We start from the raw sequence: 15,950 nt of genomic DNA on the forward strand, positions 1-15,950 counted from the left end.
CAGCCTACTAACAATGATTGGGTTCATTCTTTTAACTCATACACATGACTTCTAATTTTGAGTTCTTTTAATAACCTTAAACACATGAAAAACAAATAGAATGAGCTGATAATCCTGCATAGTAAAATACACTTCACATATTTAGCTATCATGCTGTGGAATAACTCCACAATGTCAAGTAGCACACAATTAGTAAAACTGTAGGGGGAGGAAAAAGAGTGTTTTGATCCTGAAGAAGTTTGATCCTAATCAGATTGAAATTTCAGCGTTCTTGTAGTGCTTAATATCTTCAATCACACACACAAAAAAATCAAACTGATTCCAGTGTCAGGTTTTGCATTCTGTGACTGAAATAAAATGCTAAAATATACAAATGCATCTCGCTTTGTACAATAAACATTAACATCATTATAAAGTAAGATTGAGTCTAAAATTGTGTGATGGAATGTCTGATGTTTACCTAATTCTCAAACCAAAGCCAGCCCAGTAACAAAATGACAGACCATGTAATAAGTCTTGGTTGTGTAAACACTGGAAGAAAAGGCAAAAAGCCAGCACAGCATCTTGCTTTTCCAAAGCCCTAGGCTATTACTGAAGGATGCCTCAACTGTGCCTTCTTGGCAGGAGAAGGTCATGGCGACATAGAATCAGGTCAAGAATAAGATAGAATTCTAAAACAAAGGGATGGTTAAAAAATAAACCACATTAACTATTTAGTTTTTCTTCCTAGAGCTATTGGCACAATTCCTGGTTCTGTCCTGAAAGATAGGTTGTAGTCATCTGGTAATATTTCTGATTTTTTAATATCTGTCTTATGCCCCAGTTTGATAAAACATTTTTTTTAAAAGACTTAATAGTCTTTGATAACTAAAAATACTATCTTTATCACTTATATCTTTTTTCCTTGCCTAGGCATCTGTAAATCCATAAATGAACTTGTCTCTAGAATAAGAAAAGTAAAGAGGAATATCAGCTGTACCAGGATTACAACTCTGATAAATTGAACCAAGAACTTTAGAGCATCTACTCTTCCACTAAGTTAACATGAGATGACTGATAGTTCACTGGATTTCAACAGAAAGAATCAGTAAGAATCACATTATTGACGCCAACATGGTATGTTAGTGAAACTACACTGGAACTCTAAAGCCTAGGGAGTTCTAGGGCCCCTTCTTTCACACTGTGACCAAAGACGTCTGTGATTTCTTTCATTTAAAACCAATTTCACCAATTATTCAGGTCAAATCAACATTTAAAGGTTAGAATTTTAAGCCATTCACATTAGTAATTATTGGGGCATCTTCACCTCTTCCTCCCTCCCTCCAGTTCTCCATTGCTCAGGAGGTACTGGCTTGGGAGATGATCACTCACAGCTTCCCACAGTTACACACTCCAGTTACTTATGGTGTCTGTGTGGCTCTTCAATTATGAGACGTTTCAGTGCAACCATCTACCACTCTACTTCTGCCTGTAGCCCCCCAAAAATGGAGTGCTAAACCAAACAGAGATGCATGCTTTGCACTGTTCTTTATTCCCATTTAATCCAGCCCTTTGTCTAGAGAAGGAGCTGAATTTGCCTCGAGATATCCCTAGGGTTCTTTGTGGGTCCAATCAGCAACAACTTTCTAAAACCTTAAAGAGTGGCCTAGGGGAAAACTTCCTTTCTCTTTATGATGTTCTGCTCCACCAGGGAGGCTCAAGGCTCTGGAGCTGTGGGATTTCAGAGAAAAGGAGCCAGAGACTGTAGGTGTGGTGGCAGTTTTTTCCTTCCTAGCACCTGACCCAGTCTCAGAAAACTCTGGAAGAGTTATTTCAGAAAGACAGAAGGACTTCAGATTGCCTTTGAGATCATATGCAGTTAAAAAGCATGGCCTATCCAACATACTTGGGGGTTGTTTTTTTTTAAAAAAAAAAAAAAAAAAGTAGCTTAAGTGTTTATTTCTTAATTACAAACTTCTATACTTTCTAAGAAAACTAATATGCAGCTACCTGATATAATGCATTCCATGCTGTTTTGCATCAATAACCCCTACACTTCCCTCCTGAAGGCGTCTCATCGCCAAATGCAAGCAGACTGCTTAATGCAGGACTAATTAGTATATCCCCTTCCAGTCTGCAGGCCCTCCATTGTAATTCCTTCCCAGCTCATTTTTTTCCACAACCGAGCATCAATCAAATAAGTGCCCTGCCTGCCTAGGCAACACAAGATGTCCTCCATGCATTTGTCATCTGCCACACAAACAAAGGGGAAATTTAATTGTTGGTTTGGGTATGCAGCCACTGCACACAAAAACGGAAGCTGCAAGTGAAGGAAAGAGAAAAGGTGGAAAGTGTGATGGGTGGGCCAAATGCAGATAGCACGGGGGACTTTTTTCTGTTTTCTGATCTCAGCCTTTCTTCAGGGGTGGGTCTTCAGGGATTTAGCTGCAACCTGGTCATTGGCTGGACTTTTCCCAGAGCAAGTAAGTGTTCCCCTTCTACCATATGAATATGAAAATTCCCATGAAAGGAAATGCATGTAATAGCTACCATGTCTGACTTTCTTCAGAAGCCAAGTCAGCCTTCATCGTGTGCCTGGCCATTAACCGAAAAAACCGTCACAAGGAGGCAAGATAAAGGCAGGTTTTTATGCAGGGATGAATTTCTATTATTTTGTCTTACTTTTTTGGGGGGGGGGTTGTGGGGGGGGGGGTACCGGCAGGGAGACAGTGCTTGTTTTGGCTTTTCAAGTCCATGGGCAGGCAAGCACAGAGACAGAGACCAGCAAGAGGGTTGAGCTCCAGCGGCGCATCCCTGCTGTGCTTACTACACTGTGCATCAGTGGGGCAGCGGTGTCAGCACCCCCTGGGAACTCAGAGACGCACATTTTAAGGCCTTCCCCAATCAGAATCTGCAGTTAGCAAGATCCCCAGCTGACTCGTATTCATGTGAAAGCTTGAAAAGTACAGACCATACTAGTATTCAGACGGCACTATTTTACATGACGTAAGCAGTAAATACAAACTGAGTATCTGAAGGGTTTTCTTTTCCTCTCAAATTGGATGAATTCTGACAACAGTAGCAAAAGGTGAGTAGTGAAATAACTCTCAGGGTACTCGATCAGTATTCCAATGAAACAAGAATAGGATTAAGAAGCTGACTTCTTTACAAAGATGTAAAGTTTTAAATATCAACAGGAAAAATTTAACGGAGTATACATAGTACTAATATCCAACCTAGTAAGCAAAAGATCTTACCGTTTTTTTCCCTTGGGCGAATACTTTCCTGTGTACTTGACTGTATGAGTGAATATGAGCAGTCGTTTTTTCCTATTCAAGTTTATCTAACATTTGTGAGCACTTACTAATGCAAAGCCTGTGTCATTGCTGTGAGGTTTCAAAAGCAACTGAGGTATGGTGTCCACCTTCGAGGAGCTTACATACTAATAGAGAAGGCAGCATGAAACAGCCAATTCTGAATAGCTAGTATGAAATGAGGTCTGTTAAGATGTGCAGACAAAACACAGAAACCCCAGAGGTGAAAGCAACTAAGGGGAGGATGGAGAAAAAGCCCCAGGGGAGGCAGATTTTCCCTGGACTTTGAAAGAGGATGGCAAGAGAGATGGAGGAGTGGTCTAAGGCATTGCAGGCTTGGAAGAGCACAGGAGAGACATAGAACACAAACACATGATCTTTTCTGTCTCCCCAGAGAGCAAGCCAGAACTTTGATTTGACTGACAAATTCTAATAAAATTCTCACATGGATTCGCAAGCTTCTCATTATTATTTCAATTAGTAGCTGCTTTTATTTTTTTATTGTTATTTTTATTTATTTATTTATTTTTATTTATTTATTTTTTTTGAGACAGAGTTTCACTCTTGTTGCCCAGGCTGGAGTACAACGGCACGATCTCGGCTCACCACAACCTCCGCCTCCCGAGTTCAAGCGATTCTCCTGCCTCAGCCTCCCGAGTAGCTGGGATTACAGGCATGCGCCACCACGCCCGGCTAATTTTGTATTTTTAGTAGGGACGGGGTTTCTCCATGTTGGTCAGGCTGGTCTGGAGCTCCCAACCTCAGGTGATCCACCTACCTGGGCCTCCCAAAGGGCTGGGATTACAGGCATGAGCCACTGCGCCCAGCCTAGTAGCTGCTTTTATTATAGTTTTTTTAAAACCTTGTATTCAACAAAAAATAACCCATTGCTCTTATAAGGCACGATCAGAAGAAGAAAAAAAAATCGATACTTCTGGCCGGGCATGGTGGCTCATGCTTGTAATCCCAGCACTTTGGGAGGCCAAGGCGGGTGGATCCACAAGGTCAGGAGTTCCAGACCAGCCTGGCCAACACAGTGAAACCCCATCTCTACTAAAAAATACAAAAATTAGCTGGGCATGGTGGCGGGTGCCTGTAATCCCAGCTACTCGGGAGGCTGAGACAGGAGAATGGTGTGAACCCGGGAGGTGGAGCTTGCAGTGAGCCAAGATCATGCCACTGCACTCCAGCCTGGGTGACAGAGTGAGACTCCATCTCAAAAAAAAAAAAAAAAAAAAAAAAAAAATCAATACTTCTGAGTCATCCATTTTAACCTAAATCAGTTAACCTAAATAAAATCAATTCCATTACTTCTTATAATGGCATCGTGTTCTCAATCTTATACAAACTATTTTTTAAATTGTTTCCTGAAAACATTCAATGATACCTCACATATCTCAAAAAACATCAAACTTTTTTTAAGTTAAATGAGTGGCATAGGATTTAATTCATGTATGTGTCTAACATGCAACAGTTTTCCCATACATGCAGGGTTAACTAAAGATCAGGTCATTCAAATCTCTTCATGAACTCCCACATCTTCTCTGGCTTCCTAGAACTTTTGGTGGGGCATATCAACTAGAATGCACCTGGTTACAAGTAACAGAAAATCCCAGTAAAAATGACTTAACTTTCTCTTCATGATCAAAAGACTTGATCAAAAGATCAAGATAGCATCCCCATCATCAGTTCCTCATAGGGCAATGTCCAAAGTGCGGAAGGGGTCAGTCGATGTTTTGTGTTCATTTTGGAGCTCACAGAAAACATTTCCAGAAGCGCTTCCCCACCACCCCACAGCAGGGAGAAGCCTCTTGTGTCTCACAGTCCCATGTGTCGAGTGCCCAAGCCTAAGCCACTCACTGGCAAGCGGGTAGAATTACTGTATCTGGCTTAAACAATCGAGGTTTATTCTCCTGGGATTTAGGAGGAGGCCATCAAACATAAAACCCAAAATCAGACTTTTGTTATCCAGAAGGAAGTGGCAGAACAGCTGTTGAGCAGACGACCAACAATGACTGCTACATGGAAAAATCTATGTTTTCACAATAAAGTACTTGGATTTCTAAAAATCTACATAACAGATGAACAAATGGAATTTATCTGGGATCCTGGAAATGTTTCTGACTTTCTGAAACACTAGTTTTTATATACCTGTGCCTCACTACTCATGTATTTCTTTTTAAAGATGTTTAGTGGAGTTAATAAAATGATTGCCTCCAGAAGCACAGGGTCCACCAGAGACAAAATAAATCTGAGTATAAGGTCCACATCATCCCTTTTGTCTGTTTTCACTTCTGCCTATGCCCTAATCAGATTAACTGCTTCGGTACTTGATAACACTTAATTGTTAAAGGGAGGTGAAGAATGCACCCAGCCCAAGTCAGACCCCCTTTGCGCTTTCATAGACCTACATACCACGTGCCATACAGTTGTCACTGTTGTAAACTTATTAGTGAAAATGACTGATAAGCATCTCTTTCTCATTCAAAGGCAAGTAGAGGTAAATCCCTCTTTCCAGAGTGAATAAAACTTTTTCAACAACCTCTCACAGTAGAGACTTCCACTTGAGTTTCATTGCCCAGTGTCTCATCATATTCCAAACCTAAACCAATCACTGACTAGGGGAATGCAATTATCAAGACTGATGGAGACTAACGTAGGACAGGCCTGTGACACATTTTGCACACTCTGATATCCCCCAGTGACTAGCACAGAGTAGGCACTCAAAAAAAAATGGATTGAATGAATAAATCCACCATTGTCCTCAGTTCCTAGCCTTAATTTTTTTAATTCCATGTTGAGGAGTTCACCGCTTCTCATTTATATAACAAATTCCCCCCCAAAAGAGAAGGTATAGGTCCTAAAAAAAAATACTCTATCCTTAACTATTTTAGGTTGAGAAGGGAATGAATGAGTGGGACTGAAACTCCCTGGTCAGACTGAAAACAGCTCGTAAAATACTGTGATCTCAGATGTCCCTCATGCCAACAATTATTTTGATTCTCCTTGTCCTAGAACACTAACAGTGTTTAAAAGCCTTGTTCTCCAATTCAGTACATTATCATGAAGAAAAGGGGAATTTATTTTTTAAGCTTAACAAATTGACGCATTCTAAATCAATGAAAAGTTTTCTGCATGATTCAATATTAACAGTCAATAAATATCTATCAATTGGCAGTGTATAGGAAAAAGCCTCCCCTGAGGTTGTAAATCACACAGATAGCAATTCAAGCAGGGCCTGTCATTAGCGTATTAGGGGGGAAAATCCATAGATGATGCATACTCATTCACAAAACATCTACAGGTCTTCTGTCCTTAAGCTCATAACTCACAGTAAGTATCAAATATCTTTCAATTCTACCAAATATTGCTCAGCATACAGATTTACAAAAAAAAAAAAAAACCTAAAAACCAATTTCTGGATGCCTGCTATTTAAGACATCTAGCTCACTAATTGCAAAATCTATAGAAAAGTCTGCACAGCATCAAAGCCTCGGTTGATCCTATGAGCAGTTCTAAATGAAAAACTGTCTCTTTTGCGAGTAAATAAAGCACTTAATGCAGTTTCTGGCTATAATTGTGTTTCTCCTGTGGGTTTTGAAAATGACCTTCCTGTAAGCCTCAAGGACTGTAACTTTTTAGATAAGGAAACTTGTTCTTGTTTTAAGTCTATGTCAGGTTCATTCCCCTATAGCCCAGTTTTCAAAAGCCAAAGAAAAAGTAATCCAGAATTAAAAAAAAAAAAAAAAAGAAAGAAAGAAAAAGAAAGAAAGAAAGAAAGTCCTGTTTCCAGAATGAAGTTCCCTGTCAGCCTGCCTTGGGCCTTAGGTGGAGAAGCAGAGATTAAAGAGTCAGTATTCTTTTTCATGTTTCATCTGCCAGTTTTGTGAATGTAGAAAGGGAACCAGTGGCTACAGCTAAGCACCCAACTGTGGTATTAAGTAGAAAGTGTGATTCTAGCACACCCCCCTCACTTACACACACACATACACACTCTAGTGAATTCAAAAATAATTTTTGAGTTTGTAGCAGAAGGCACCTGCTCTCCGTTCTCCGCGGCCACTGATGAAGGTACCTCCAGGAGGGGGTGAATGGCGCCACAGATGCGTCCTCCTATCGCCATGACGATAATGAAGCTCTTTGTTCGGCTGTGTGAATGTGAAGGGTGGAATCTCCGATGATCTCACCATTTCCTATTTATTCTATACTTACCTGAATGCACCATGTCTTGCAGCTTTTTAATGCATATGCAAACCACTAAAATGTCCTTTTGTGAGACACTTTGCTAAAAGACCGCTTTTGATATGTGTTCTTCATCTCCTCTTCAAACTGAATTAGACTGCTTCCTTCTTCTTATGACACAACTAACTCACTATTTAGAATCTTTGGCTTTGATTTTGTAGAACAGCCCAACAGGAAGAGACCACGTTCTCTTTTTTTCTCCATATTTCTGAAGGCAAACTTGTACTGATTTGTTTTGATTTACTACCAGAATTATGTTCCTGCCACAGACACTGGCTTCCTTTATGTCCTTTCAGTCATCAGTCTGTGTCTGTGGACAAAGTTTTCCCAAGGAAAACTGAAATCCCTCTGTTGGTAACTGTGTGCAGGGCCACGGATGTGTGCCTCAGGAAAAAGTTCATCAGATTTGCAGGGAGAAGAATTATTCTAAGCAGTACATTTCTTATAGGCCAACCACTAAGCTCAAACCAAGAGACCAGGTGACATTTTAAAAAGATATTCAATAAAACTTAGCATCCAGTCTTGGTGGGGGTGGGGGGCGGGCAGGGGAAACCTGTGTTTGATGTAAAAGGTCACATGTTCTAAAATGTAAGCACTCCACAATTTTCTTTTGATTGAACTGTATTTGCAGCTTCCTTCACAGTTAGAGGTACGTGGTATTAATATTTTGACTTCAACAGCCAAAGACACACTTACTCATGGTATTGTAATTGTTAGCTAAGCAAAGCTGAAGCAGTTCAACCAGGAGGATTTAAATCTCTCCCAGTTCATCTCTATAGTATTCTTCTCACAAGTGGAAGGTTACCTCTGTCCTCTGAAGAGCACAGCTTATAACTCTAAAGCTCCTATAACTTGGAGGGTGGGATGGTGCCAAGAAGAGCCTCCTGGTTTCCCTTCGAGCAACAACAGCCAAAAGCAACTGGTTACACCCTGGGCTTCAGAGGAGCAAGGAACATGTTCTTGTGTGCTAGCAGAGATGTTCCCAGTTACGTCTGGGACCTTTCAAGATTCTAAGCTAACCTATGCAAGTGTATTTATCCTCTCTATGTCTTCAGGTTTACTTTGTCAAATCTAAGAAGAGGTCATTTAAAAGTTTTGGGATCCTCAAACTAAAAGTAATTACTAGAGTACAACTTTAAAGACATAATTCTAGAGATGCTTTGACACGATCAGTGAATTCAGCGAGAGACACACAGGTTGCTCAGCCCAAAAATTTTGGAGAGTAGAAAGTAAACTTTGGAATAAACCAAAGAAAAGATGCCAGGTTACATGTTAGAGGTACCTAGACCATATGACAAGGATGTGATATTCAAATTAGAATCTCTCTCTCTAGTTCCTCTCCCTCTGTTCCTTTCCCTTTGTAGTTTGTAGACATGGTTATGACTTTACTCCTAAGCTCATTGGTGTGATAAGTATCTCTCTCTTTTCAAGGGACAATTAACTATCTTTTTAAGGACTTTCATATCAAGTAACTCACGTGGTGCTTATTTTTGTTATTCCCGCAAAAGGAATTTTATGAAATAAACTTATTCAAATATTCTCTCCTTTCTCACTGCTTAAACCTAAAACTTGACAATAAAAAACAACAGCCACTGGATTGAAGAGAATCAAAAAAGTTTTTTCTGTGTTTTTCAAGTTCTCTAATTTATTACACACTAAAAATCTCTTTCAAACTGGCACCAAGGTGGCTTTTCTTCTTGAGCTGATTAGGACCACATGAGTTCAGGAAAAGCTGTCAGATCCTGCCTCTGGCGCAGCTGGAATGATCCAACTGATTTGCCAGTAGGACTTTTTTTTTTTTTTTTTTTTTCAAGGAAAGAAGCTTCATCCCAAAGTCATAAATTTATATTCTGGAGGCCCAAGCAAAAGGTATTTCTTTTTCATTTTTTAAAGAAGCTAAATTCCATTATGATTTCTTTTTTCGAGCCAGAGTCTCGCTTTGTCACCCAGGCTGGAGTTCAGTGGTGCAATCTCAGCTCACCGCAACCTCCGCCTCCTAGGCTCAAGCGATTTTTGTGCCTCAGCCTCCCTCACAGCTGGGATTACGAGTGCACACCACCACACCTGGCTCATTTTTGGATTTTTAGTAGAGGCAGGGTCTCACCATGTGGGCCAGGCTAGTCTCGAACTCCCGGCCTCAAGTGATCCATCCACCTTGGCCTCCCAAACATTATGATTTCTTTTACAAGATCTGTTGCAAACCAAAAGCAACTCGGGTGATATTTTGGTAAACATGTTGTCCTAACTCTGCACCGTATCTGTAGTTATCCAGATTCCCACTGGCGCTTGGGGGTCTCATTCAGAAAACACCAATCCCTAGGAAAGACCAAGTGAGATTGCCTACCCTTTAGGAATTCTGCCTGTCAGACTGGCCCAGGGTAAAACCACAGGTCAGTCAAACTCGTCCTCTTCAGCCGCCCACGGTGGGCTCCCGAACCTGCTTTGTGGTATTCACCACAGGAAGTCAAGGGCTATCACGTGGCTCCCCGACTCCCCAAGGAAGCCTTGAGCCATTCCCTTCCCCTTCAGTCTTTTTACAGATACCTCCTCACATCAGAAGTCACCCGTCCTGCCTCTCTCATATTTAGCTCTCCTCTCTTGCTAGCTGACCCTTGGCCTGGGTGATAAAGAAAGCTGTATTATTATATTCATGGGCCCTAACAAATGAGTGCTGGATTTATCTTCTCAGGAAACACAGATCCATTTAGGTAGACCCAGAGTCATCCTACTGTAATTCAAAAAGATGACACCATACGGTCCCTTAGCAAAGAAGCCTTTCAGCCCCCTTCGCTACACATACGTGCAGACCACTGGGGAGGCCAAACGTTTGGCTGGATATCCATTTCCAAATTGGGATTTTATTAAGAGAAAGTATTATCAGGAAGGAGGGGGTGATCTTTACATTGATTCTGCAGATTCTAATTTGATATTATAACTCCTTTATCCCTTTGCCCCTTTTGTATACTTTGTAAAATGGAGATAATTCTTTTTAAAATTTTGCCTGCTTTTGGTCAAATTCTAGTCTAGAACTCCCAGGCAGGCTGTGCTGATCTGGCCTGCCATCTCAATGTATTCTCCATGTGATTCTAAAAAAGGGGCTTCTTAGTCTCTTTGCCTTTGTTAAACATACTAGAACCATTTGGAATTATTCCTCATTCCAGACACAAAGCAGACAGAATTATACCCCCAACCACTGATTGGGGTGCTGTAAGTTTTCTCTGTGAAAATAGTGGACAGAATTATATAACCCATCGTTCCTCTATTAATAGTTAACCAGGTTGAGAGGATTTGAATAAAAGCACATCTTGTTGCATGCAACAATGGTTTGACAGAAGAGCTGTATGGCAGAGTTAGTATTTTACTGCTTTCAGCTTCACCACGCAGTTTTGTAGCCTGGGAAGCCATGCATGCAGAATGGCAGAACTTACAATTGCCTACAAAAGGAGAGTACAATGCAACCTGTGGAGCCACGCCACCAAGAGAAGGTGACAGTTCCGGGCCTTCAAAACACCCTAAACTGGTGAGGAGTTTCAGAATGAAACTTGTTATGATTTGAAACACTCATCAAAGTGAGGCTTTTTCAAGTAACAGTTAAGACATAATTACCAAATTTTACAACGGTCCCGTTAGTGTGCTGTGAGAAAAAAAAAGGAGAATGGAAGAAAACCTTCAAAGTTTATATGTTTATGGATGTAATAGTTGGATGTGGCACTTTCAGAGCCAGGAAGAGTGGCTCAGGACAAGATGAGAAGAGCTTCCACAGCCTTAAACACAGCTCTTTTCCAAAGTGACTTCCCTTCACACCCATCCACCCGCCTCCAAAAAAAAAAAAAAAAAAAAATCTAAATGTACTTCATGAAACTATTGTATATGAAGCACTTATTAGCCGTAATTAAATGGACAATATGAATTTACTACGTCTTTAGGACTCTGGCTTGTTCTGGTTTAGAGCAAGATGATTAATGCAAATACATATTACTTGAGATAACCATTTAGCAGCTAATTTAGCCAAATTTATTACAGCAGTTAGAGGTTTTTCATTTTAGCAGACGGAGACAAGGACATGCCAAAAGTGGGCGACGTAGATGAGTGCACACTGCCCTCTAGTGGCCAGCCAGCCGGTGAGCTTTCGCGGGGCGCCGAGTTGCTGCGATCCGCAGCCAAGTAATAACAGCAGGTTTTCCACATTTCCGGCACCCTTTTAAACCATTCCCATCCACAGCACTTTATTTCAGGGGATGATTTACTGTGCTTTCCCCTTTTACTAGCTCAGGAGTACCCAGATACAAATCAAATCAATTTCAGCTTGGCGAGATTTTGGTTCAAGTATCATTTTTAACATCTGCATTTTAAAGCTCTCTTTCAGTGGGTATTTAATGGCACCGCTTCACATTACTGATTGTTTTTACTTGTTCCTTCATTTGGGGCCATATTTCAGAGTCTGTGTGGAGCTGTCACTCTGTTTGGCTCCAGCCAAGTCAATTCTGTGCCTCCCTCAGGCCAGTGTTTCTCTCTGACTCCACTGGGGAATTTATTTTGTTCCAACATTCAGCGAAGTCTCACCAGAATCTCCCCCGACTGACCAGTGTAAATTTAGTTCATCCGAGGACTATAAATTCTGTTAGACAAGATCAAAAGGAACAGACATTTAAGGACGCGGGTTGAGATTGCTCACACGGAGGAGAAATGATCAAAGACGAGGGGTAAAGCATCTTTGGAACCATTCAAATATCCAGAATCTCAAAGAGGCCTACCTCAAAGCTATGAATAAATCACATACAAATTTGCCTTTCTTACCATCTGATGTCAAATCCATTGACAATATCCACACCGCATTAGGTGTTCTGTGAGCCAAAAAGATTTGTAGTCCTTTTATTCTTTTCACACCATGGCTGCCCAAAACGGAATAACGTCTTGCTACAAATGCCAGTAACCCTGGCTCCAGAGCTGCCGCTCCACTGAATTGATTTCATTTGTCCTACTAATGGCATTCTATATTAAGCATCCAGAGGGTCACCCTGGCTTGCTGTAGGTCCTCCCATTTTTAGGCTTAAGGTTTTGCAGAGATAAAAAAAAAAAATTATTTGATCCCAGTCTTAATACAATGCCTCTGTTTTGTTTTTTTTCCCCAGTGCTGAATAAGGGTCAGTGTGTGACAAAGTACTATCGCTGGATGCAGAAGAACGGAGGATATATTTGGATACAGTCCAGTGCCACCATAGCTATTAATGCCAAGAACGCAAATGAAAAGAATATCATCTGGGTGAATTACCTTCTTAGGTATATTTTCTACTTCTTTTCTATTTCTGTCCTAGTTATAAAATATGCAGCACTATGGTTAATAGCCGACATGTTGTGAATATTATCTTTTGACAGTACCTGGTGTGGAATTTCATGGCAATTCTGCTGTTCTTTCCACAAGATTCAAATAAATGTGAGAAGATCAAACTATGTTGGAAGGGACTTGCAGGAAAGATTTCAAGATTTCCAATCATTCTTGGTCTGTCAACATTTGGGCATCTCTGCAGAAGTTGCTTTGGTTTTCCCACAAATGCTTAGGCCAGAATAATATAGACTTCAGCCTACAGCTGAAGCATTCAAAAGGCATCTCCTCTTCCCCAGCACACACACTCACACACTCCAGTTCTTGTGGAAATGAAGTAAAACAGAGTGGGAGAAAAGCGACAGGGAACATTATATTCCTCTTATATTTCTTCCCTTTGATGCCCTTAGCATATTACATAGGGTTTGACTTCCTGGGCATTAAAGTTTTGGTAAACAAGGTGAGTTGCTTTGCTGGAATCAAACAATAGCGGTGTATTGTTTGAAGGCAATTTTTTTTTTTTTTTTTTTTTTTTTGGCCCACTGCTTTGTGATCTTTGGCAAGCTTTACTGCTCTTAAAATGTGTCCTTAACAGTCTATCTTCAAGTAAGCCCAAGCTCAACTGCTTCCTAAATTCCGGTGTGAGACACCATTTCTCTCCCCTTCCCAGTCTACATTCTTCCTTTGGATTCAAACTAGCAGAAAAGTAACCAAGACCCACAGATTGGGCCATCTTGAGTTTGGGGGCAGGCTTTCTGGGAAGTTCTCCACCAATCCTGGTGTGAAACTATCACAGCACTTGGCCTGGCTCACTCCCACCCCCATCATTCTGGTCTTTGGCTTCTCCTGGCCTAAAGCCACCAAGCAGAGCCCACACATGGTCTGAGTAGGAAAATTTCCAATAGGTCTTGTGAATGGAAGTTGGTGCCCTTTGGCTGATAATTTAGACAGGGAGTACCTGAATCCCATTTTTCTTTGAGACAGCCAAATGGAGCTGGGAAGCTAACAACCATGGCTCATCAGCACACTGGCCCTTCAGAGTGTGTTCACATACTTTGGTGATGACTTGAAGGCATGAATGTGCTTGCTACCAACAGCATATCAATCAGACACTAATGATTATTGCTCTAGAGAGGGCCTTAATGTGCACCACTTAAAAGAGTCTTCATTTATCTACTTTCTATTTCCTTTTTTTGACCTCTTCTGCTCTACATTAATTCTCTCTAAAGGTAAAAGTATGTGTATTGAATGTGGCTTTCTCTAAGGCCTGATTTCCGTGCAAAGTCTCCCCCGTGTTTGTGATGTGTTCAAGATGAGTTCTGATATCAAGGAATCTTTGTACATAGAGTTTTATGGAATAATTACTATAGGGAATGCAGGTAGTTATAAAAACTCACATGCCAGACAGAAAATAGAATAAGGTCTTGTGGCACTGACATTCTTTTGCTAGGCAAAATGATATTGTGACAAGGAGACCCATCACCAGTAAGAATTAAACGCTGGAAACAGGCACCCTAGGGCTAGCAGTGTCTGGCTCCCATGTTGATGAAACATAGGTACTGAAGTCATCTATGTGGTTGTTACTCCCATTCTGTGAGATTTCTTCCTATCTGGATCTTTCTTACTGCCTCATCAGCCTCTTGACTTCCTCCTCTGCCCACAAATGCAGGGAGTAAGAAGAGCTAAGCAATCAGTCTCTGAATACCATTGATCTAGCCTAGGATCCGATGGTACAAACTCATGAGCTTTGGTGATTCTATTCCATCAAATCCCATATGGATAGGAAGGAAGTTTAGGTATCAAAGACCAGTCTTCAACCTCAAAAGCTTCAATCTCAGGCATAGAAGACCTGTTTCAGCTGACCTAAAAACCCTCCCTGAAGTCAATGATAAAGGACTGTAAATTGTAGGGCAAGTGATCTGTGAGCCCCCAAAGAAGACTAAAGTAGATGGGCTTTAGCAGGGGAAACTCCACCAAGACAGCCATTTACTGGTATCACCTCTATAGGGTAAAGCTCTAGTAAGAAAATGATGTGGCCCTGGCAATATAGCAGCTACAGAAGTTTGGTTTTCTTTCCCACATTCTTGTCTATTATTCTTCCCTGAGCAATACTTTCACATCACTTCTTCCTTCCCAGAACCCTTGCACCCAGGCCCCAATCCAGGCTTGTCCTTCCCTGTTCTGAAACTACTGCTCCTCCAGTCTTCTTCCCATTCCCTCGTGATACTTAACAGAATTATAGACTCAGAGTATTCAGAGACGGAGTCCACCTTCCCACCATTAGTCTCATCTGATTATCTAGAGAAAGCTTTGCTGCTGAAGCTAATTCACACGAAGGAGTAAATGCCTGATAATCCATTTTAGTGAATTACCCCTCCCAGGAACATTTGCAGTTTTAGAGTAGTTACTGAAACAGTCACTCTTTACTATAGGAATTTCACTAGAGATTAGCCAATGAGTCAGTAATCATCAATTTTAAGTCTCTGCTTGGCTAGCCATCATGGAAAAATAGAAGAGGCATTTCCCATTTTGAAGCAGGAGGATTTCCTTGTGCCTTCAGATTACAGGAGCCTACTCTCCTCATCCATCAGGTGGCCTTGGAGTGGCATTTCCAGAAGACAGGTCAAACTGTCTCAACATGCTCTCTCTTCCAAAAGAGCCTTGTTTCCAAACTAAAAATAGAACAAAAATTAAGCACATTTGTGCAAGTGAGGTTAGATCCCTTCTGTTAGGGCCTCTTTCACACTGGGACTCTCCCCACTGCAATCAGATTTCCAGCTAACAAGCCACAGGTGTACACCACATGAGCAGATGAAAATGTGATTGTAATGGGTGTGTTGACAGTTCGGTAGCCATAATCCATGCATCCCAAGGTGCACCTGTGCATCTGTCAGATAGGCACCAAAGGCTCTGCTGCCCCACCAATAGCGTGGGAGCCATCTGAGCGGCTGAGAAGCTACATCAAGGGCCCAACACAAAGGTACTGAGGCCATGGACTCATTAGGAGCCCAAGAGAAGACACGACACACCAGGAGACATGGGAATGAATTGTCGAGAGTATTTCTCATCCTCCCTTCCCCCAGGTGTACTGT

The 15,950-nt window shown here is 41.3% G+C and overlaps 1 protein-coding gene across 14 annotated transcripts in view; it reads left to right on the plus strand.

Moving 5' to 3' along the window:
* The window catches only part of NPAS3 (neuronal PAS domain protein 3), an 868,305-nt gene that overhangs the window by 845,393 nt on the left and 6,962 nt on the right, over positions 1 to 15,950 (plus strand). For all 14 annotated transcript variants that reach the window (XM_009427633.5, XM_054666461.2, XM_054666466.2 and 11 more), the window contains one exon: positions 12,668 to 12,815. In XM_009427633.5, the coding sequence (XP_009425908.4) occupies positions 12,668 to 12,815 (148 nt within the window). The remainder of the gene's footprint in view (positions 1 to 12,667; positions 12,816 to 15,950) is intronic.

This window comes from Pan troglodytes, chromosome 15 (assembly GCF_028858775.2).
Source record: "Pan troglodytes isolate AG18354 chromosome 15, NHGRI_mPanTro3-v2.0_pri, whole genome shotgun sequence".
In the NCBI taxonomy this organism is placed as follows: domain Eukaryota; kingdom Metazoa; phylum Chordata; class Mammalia; order Primates; family Hominidae; genus Pan; species Pan troglodytes.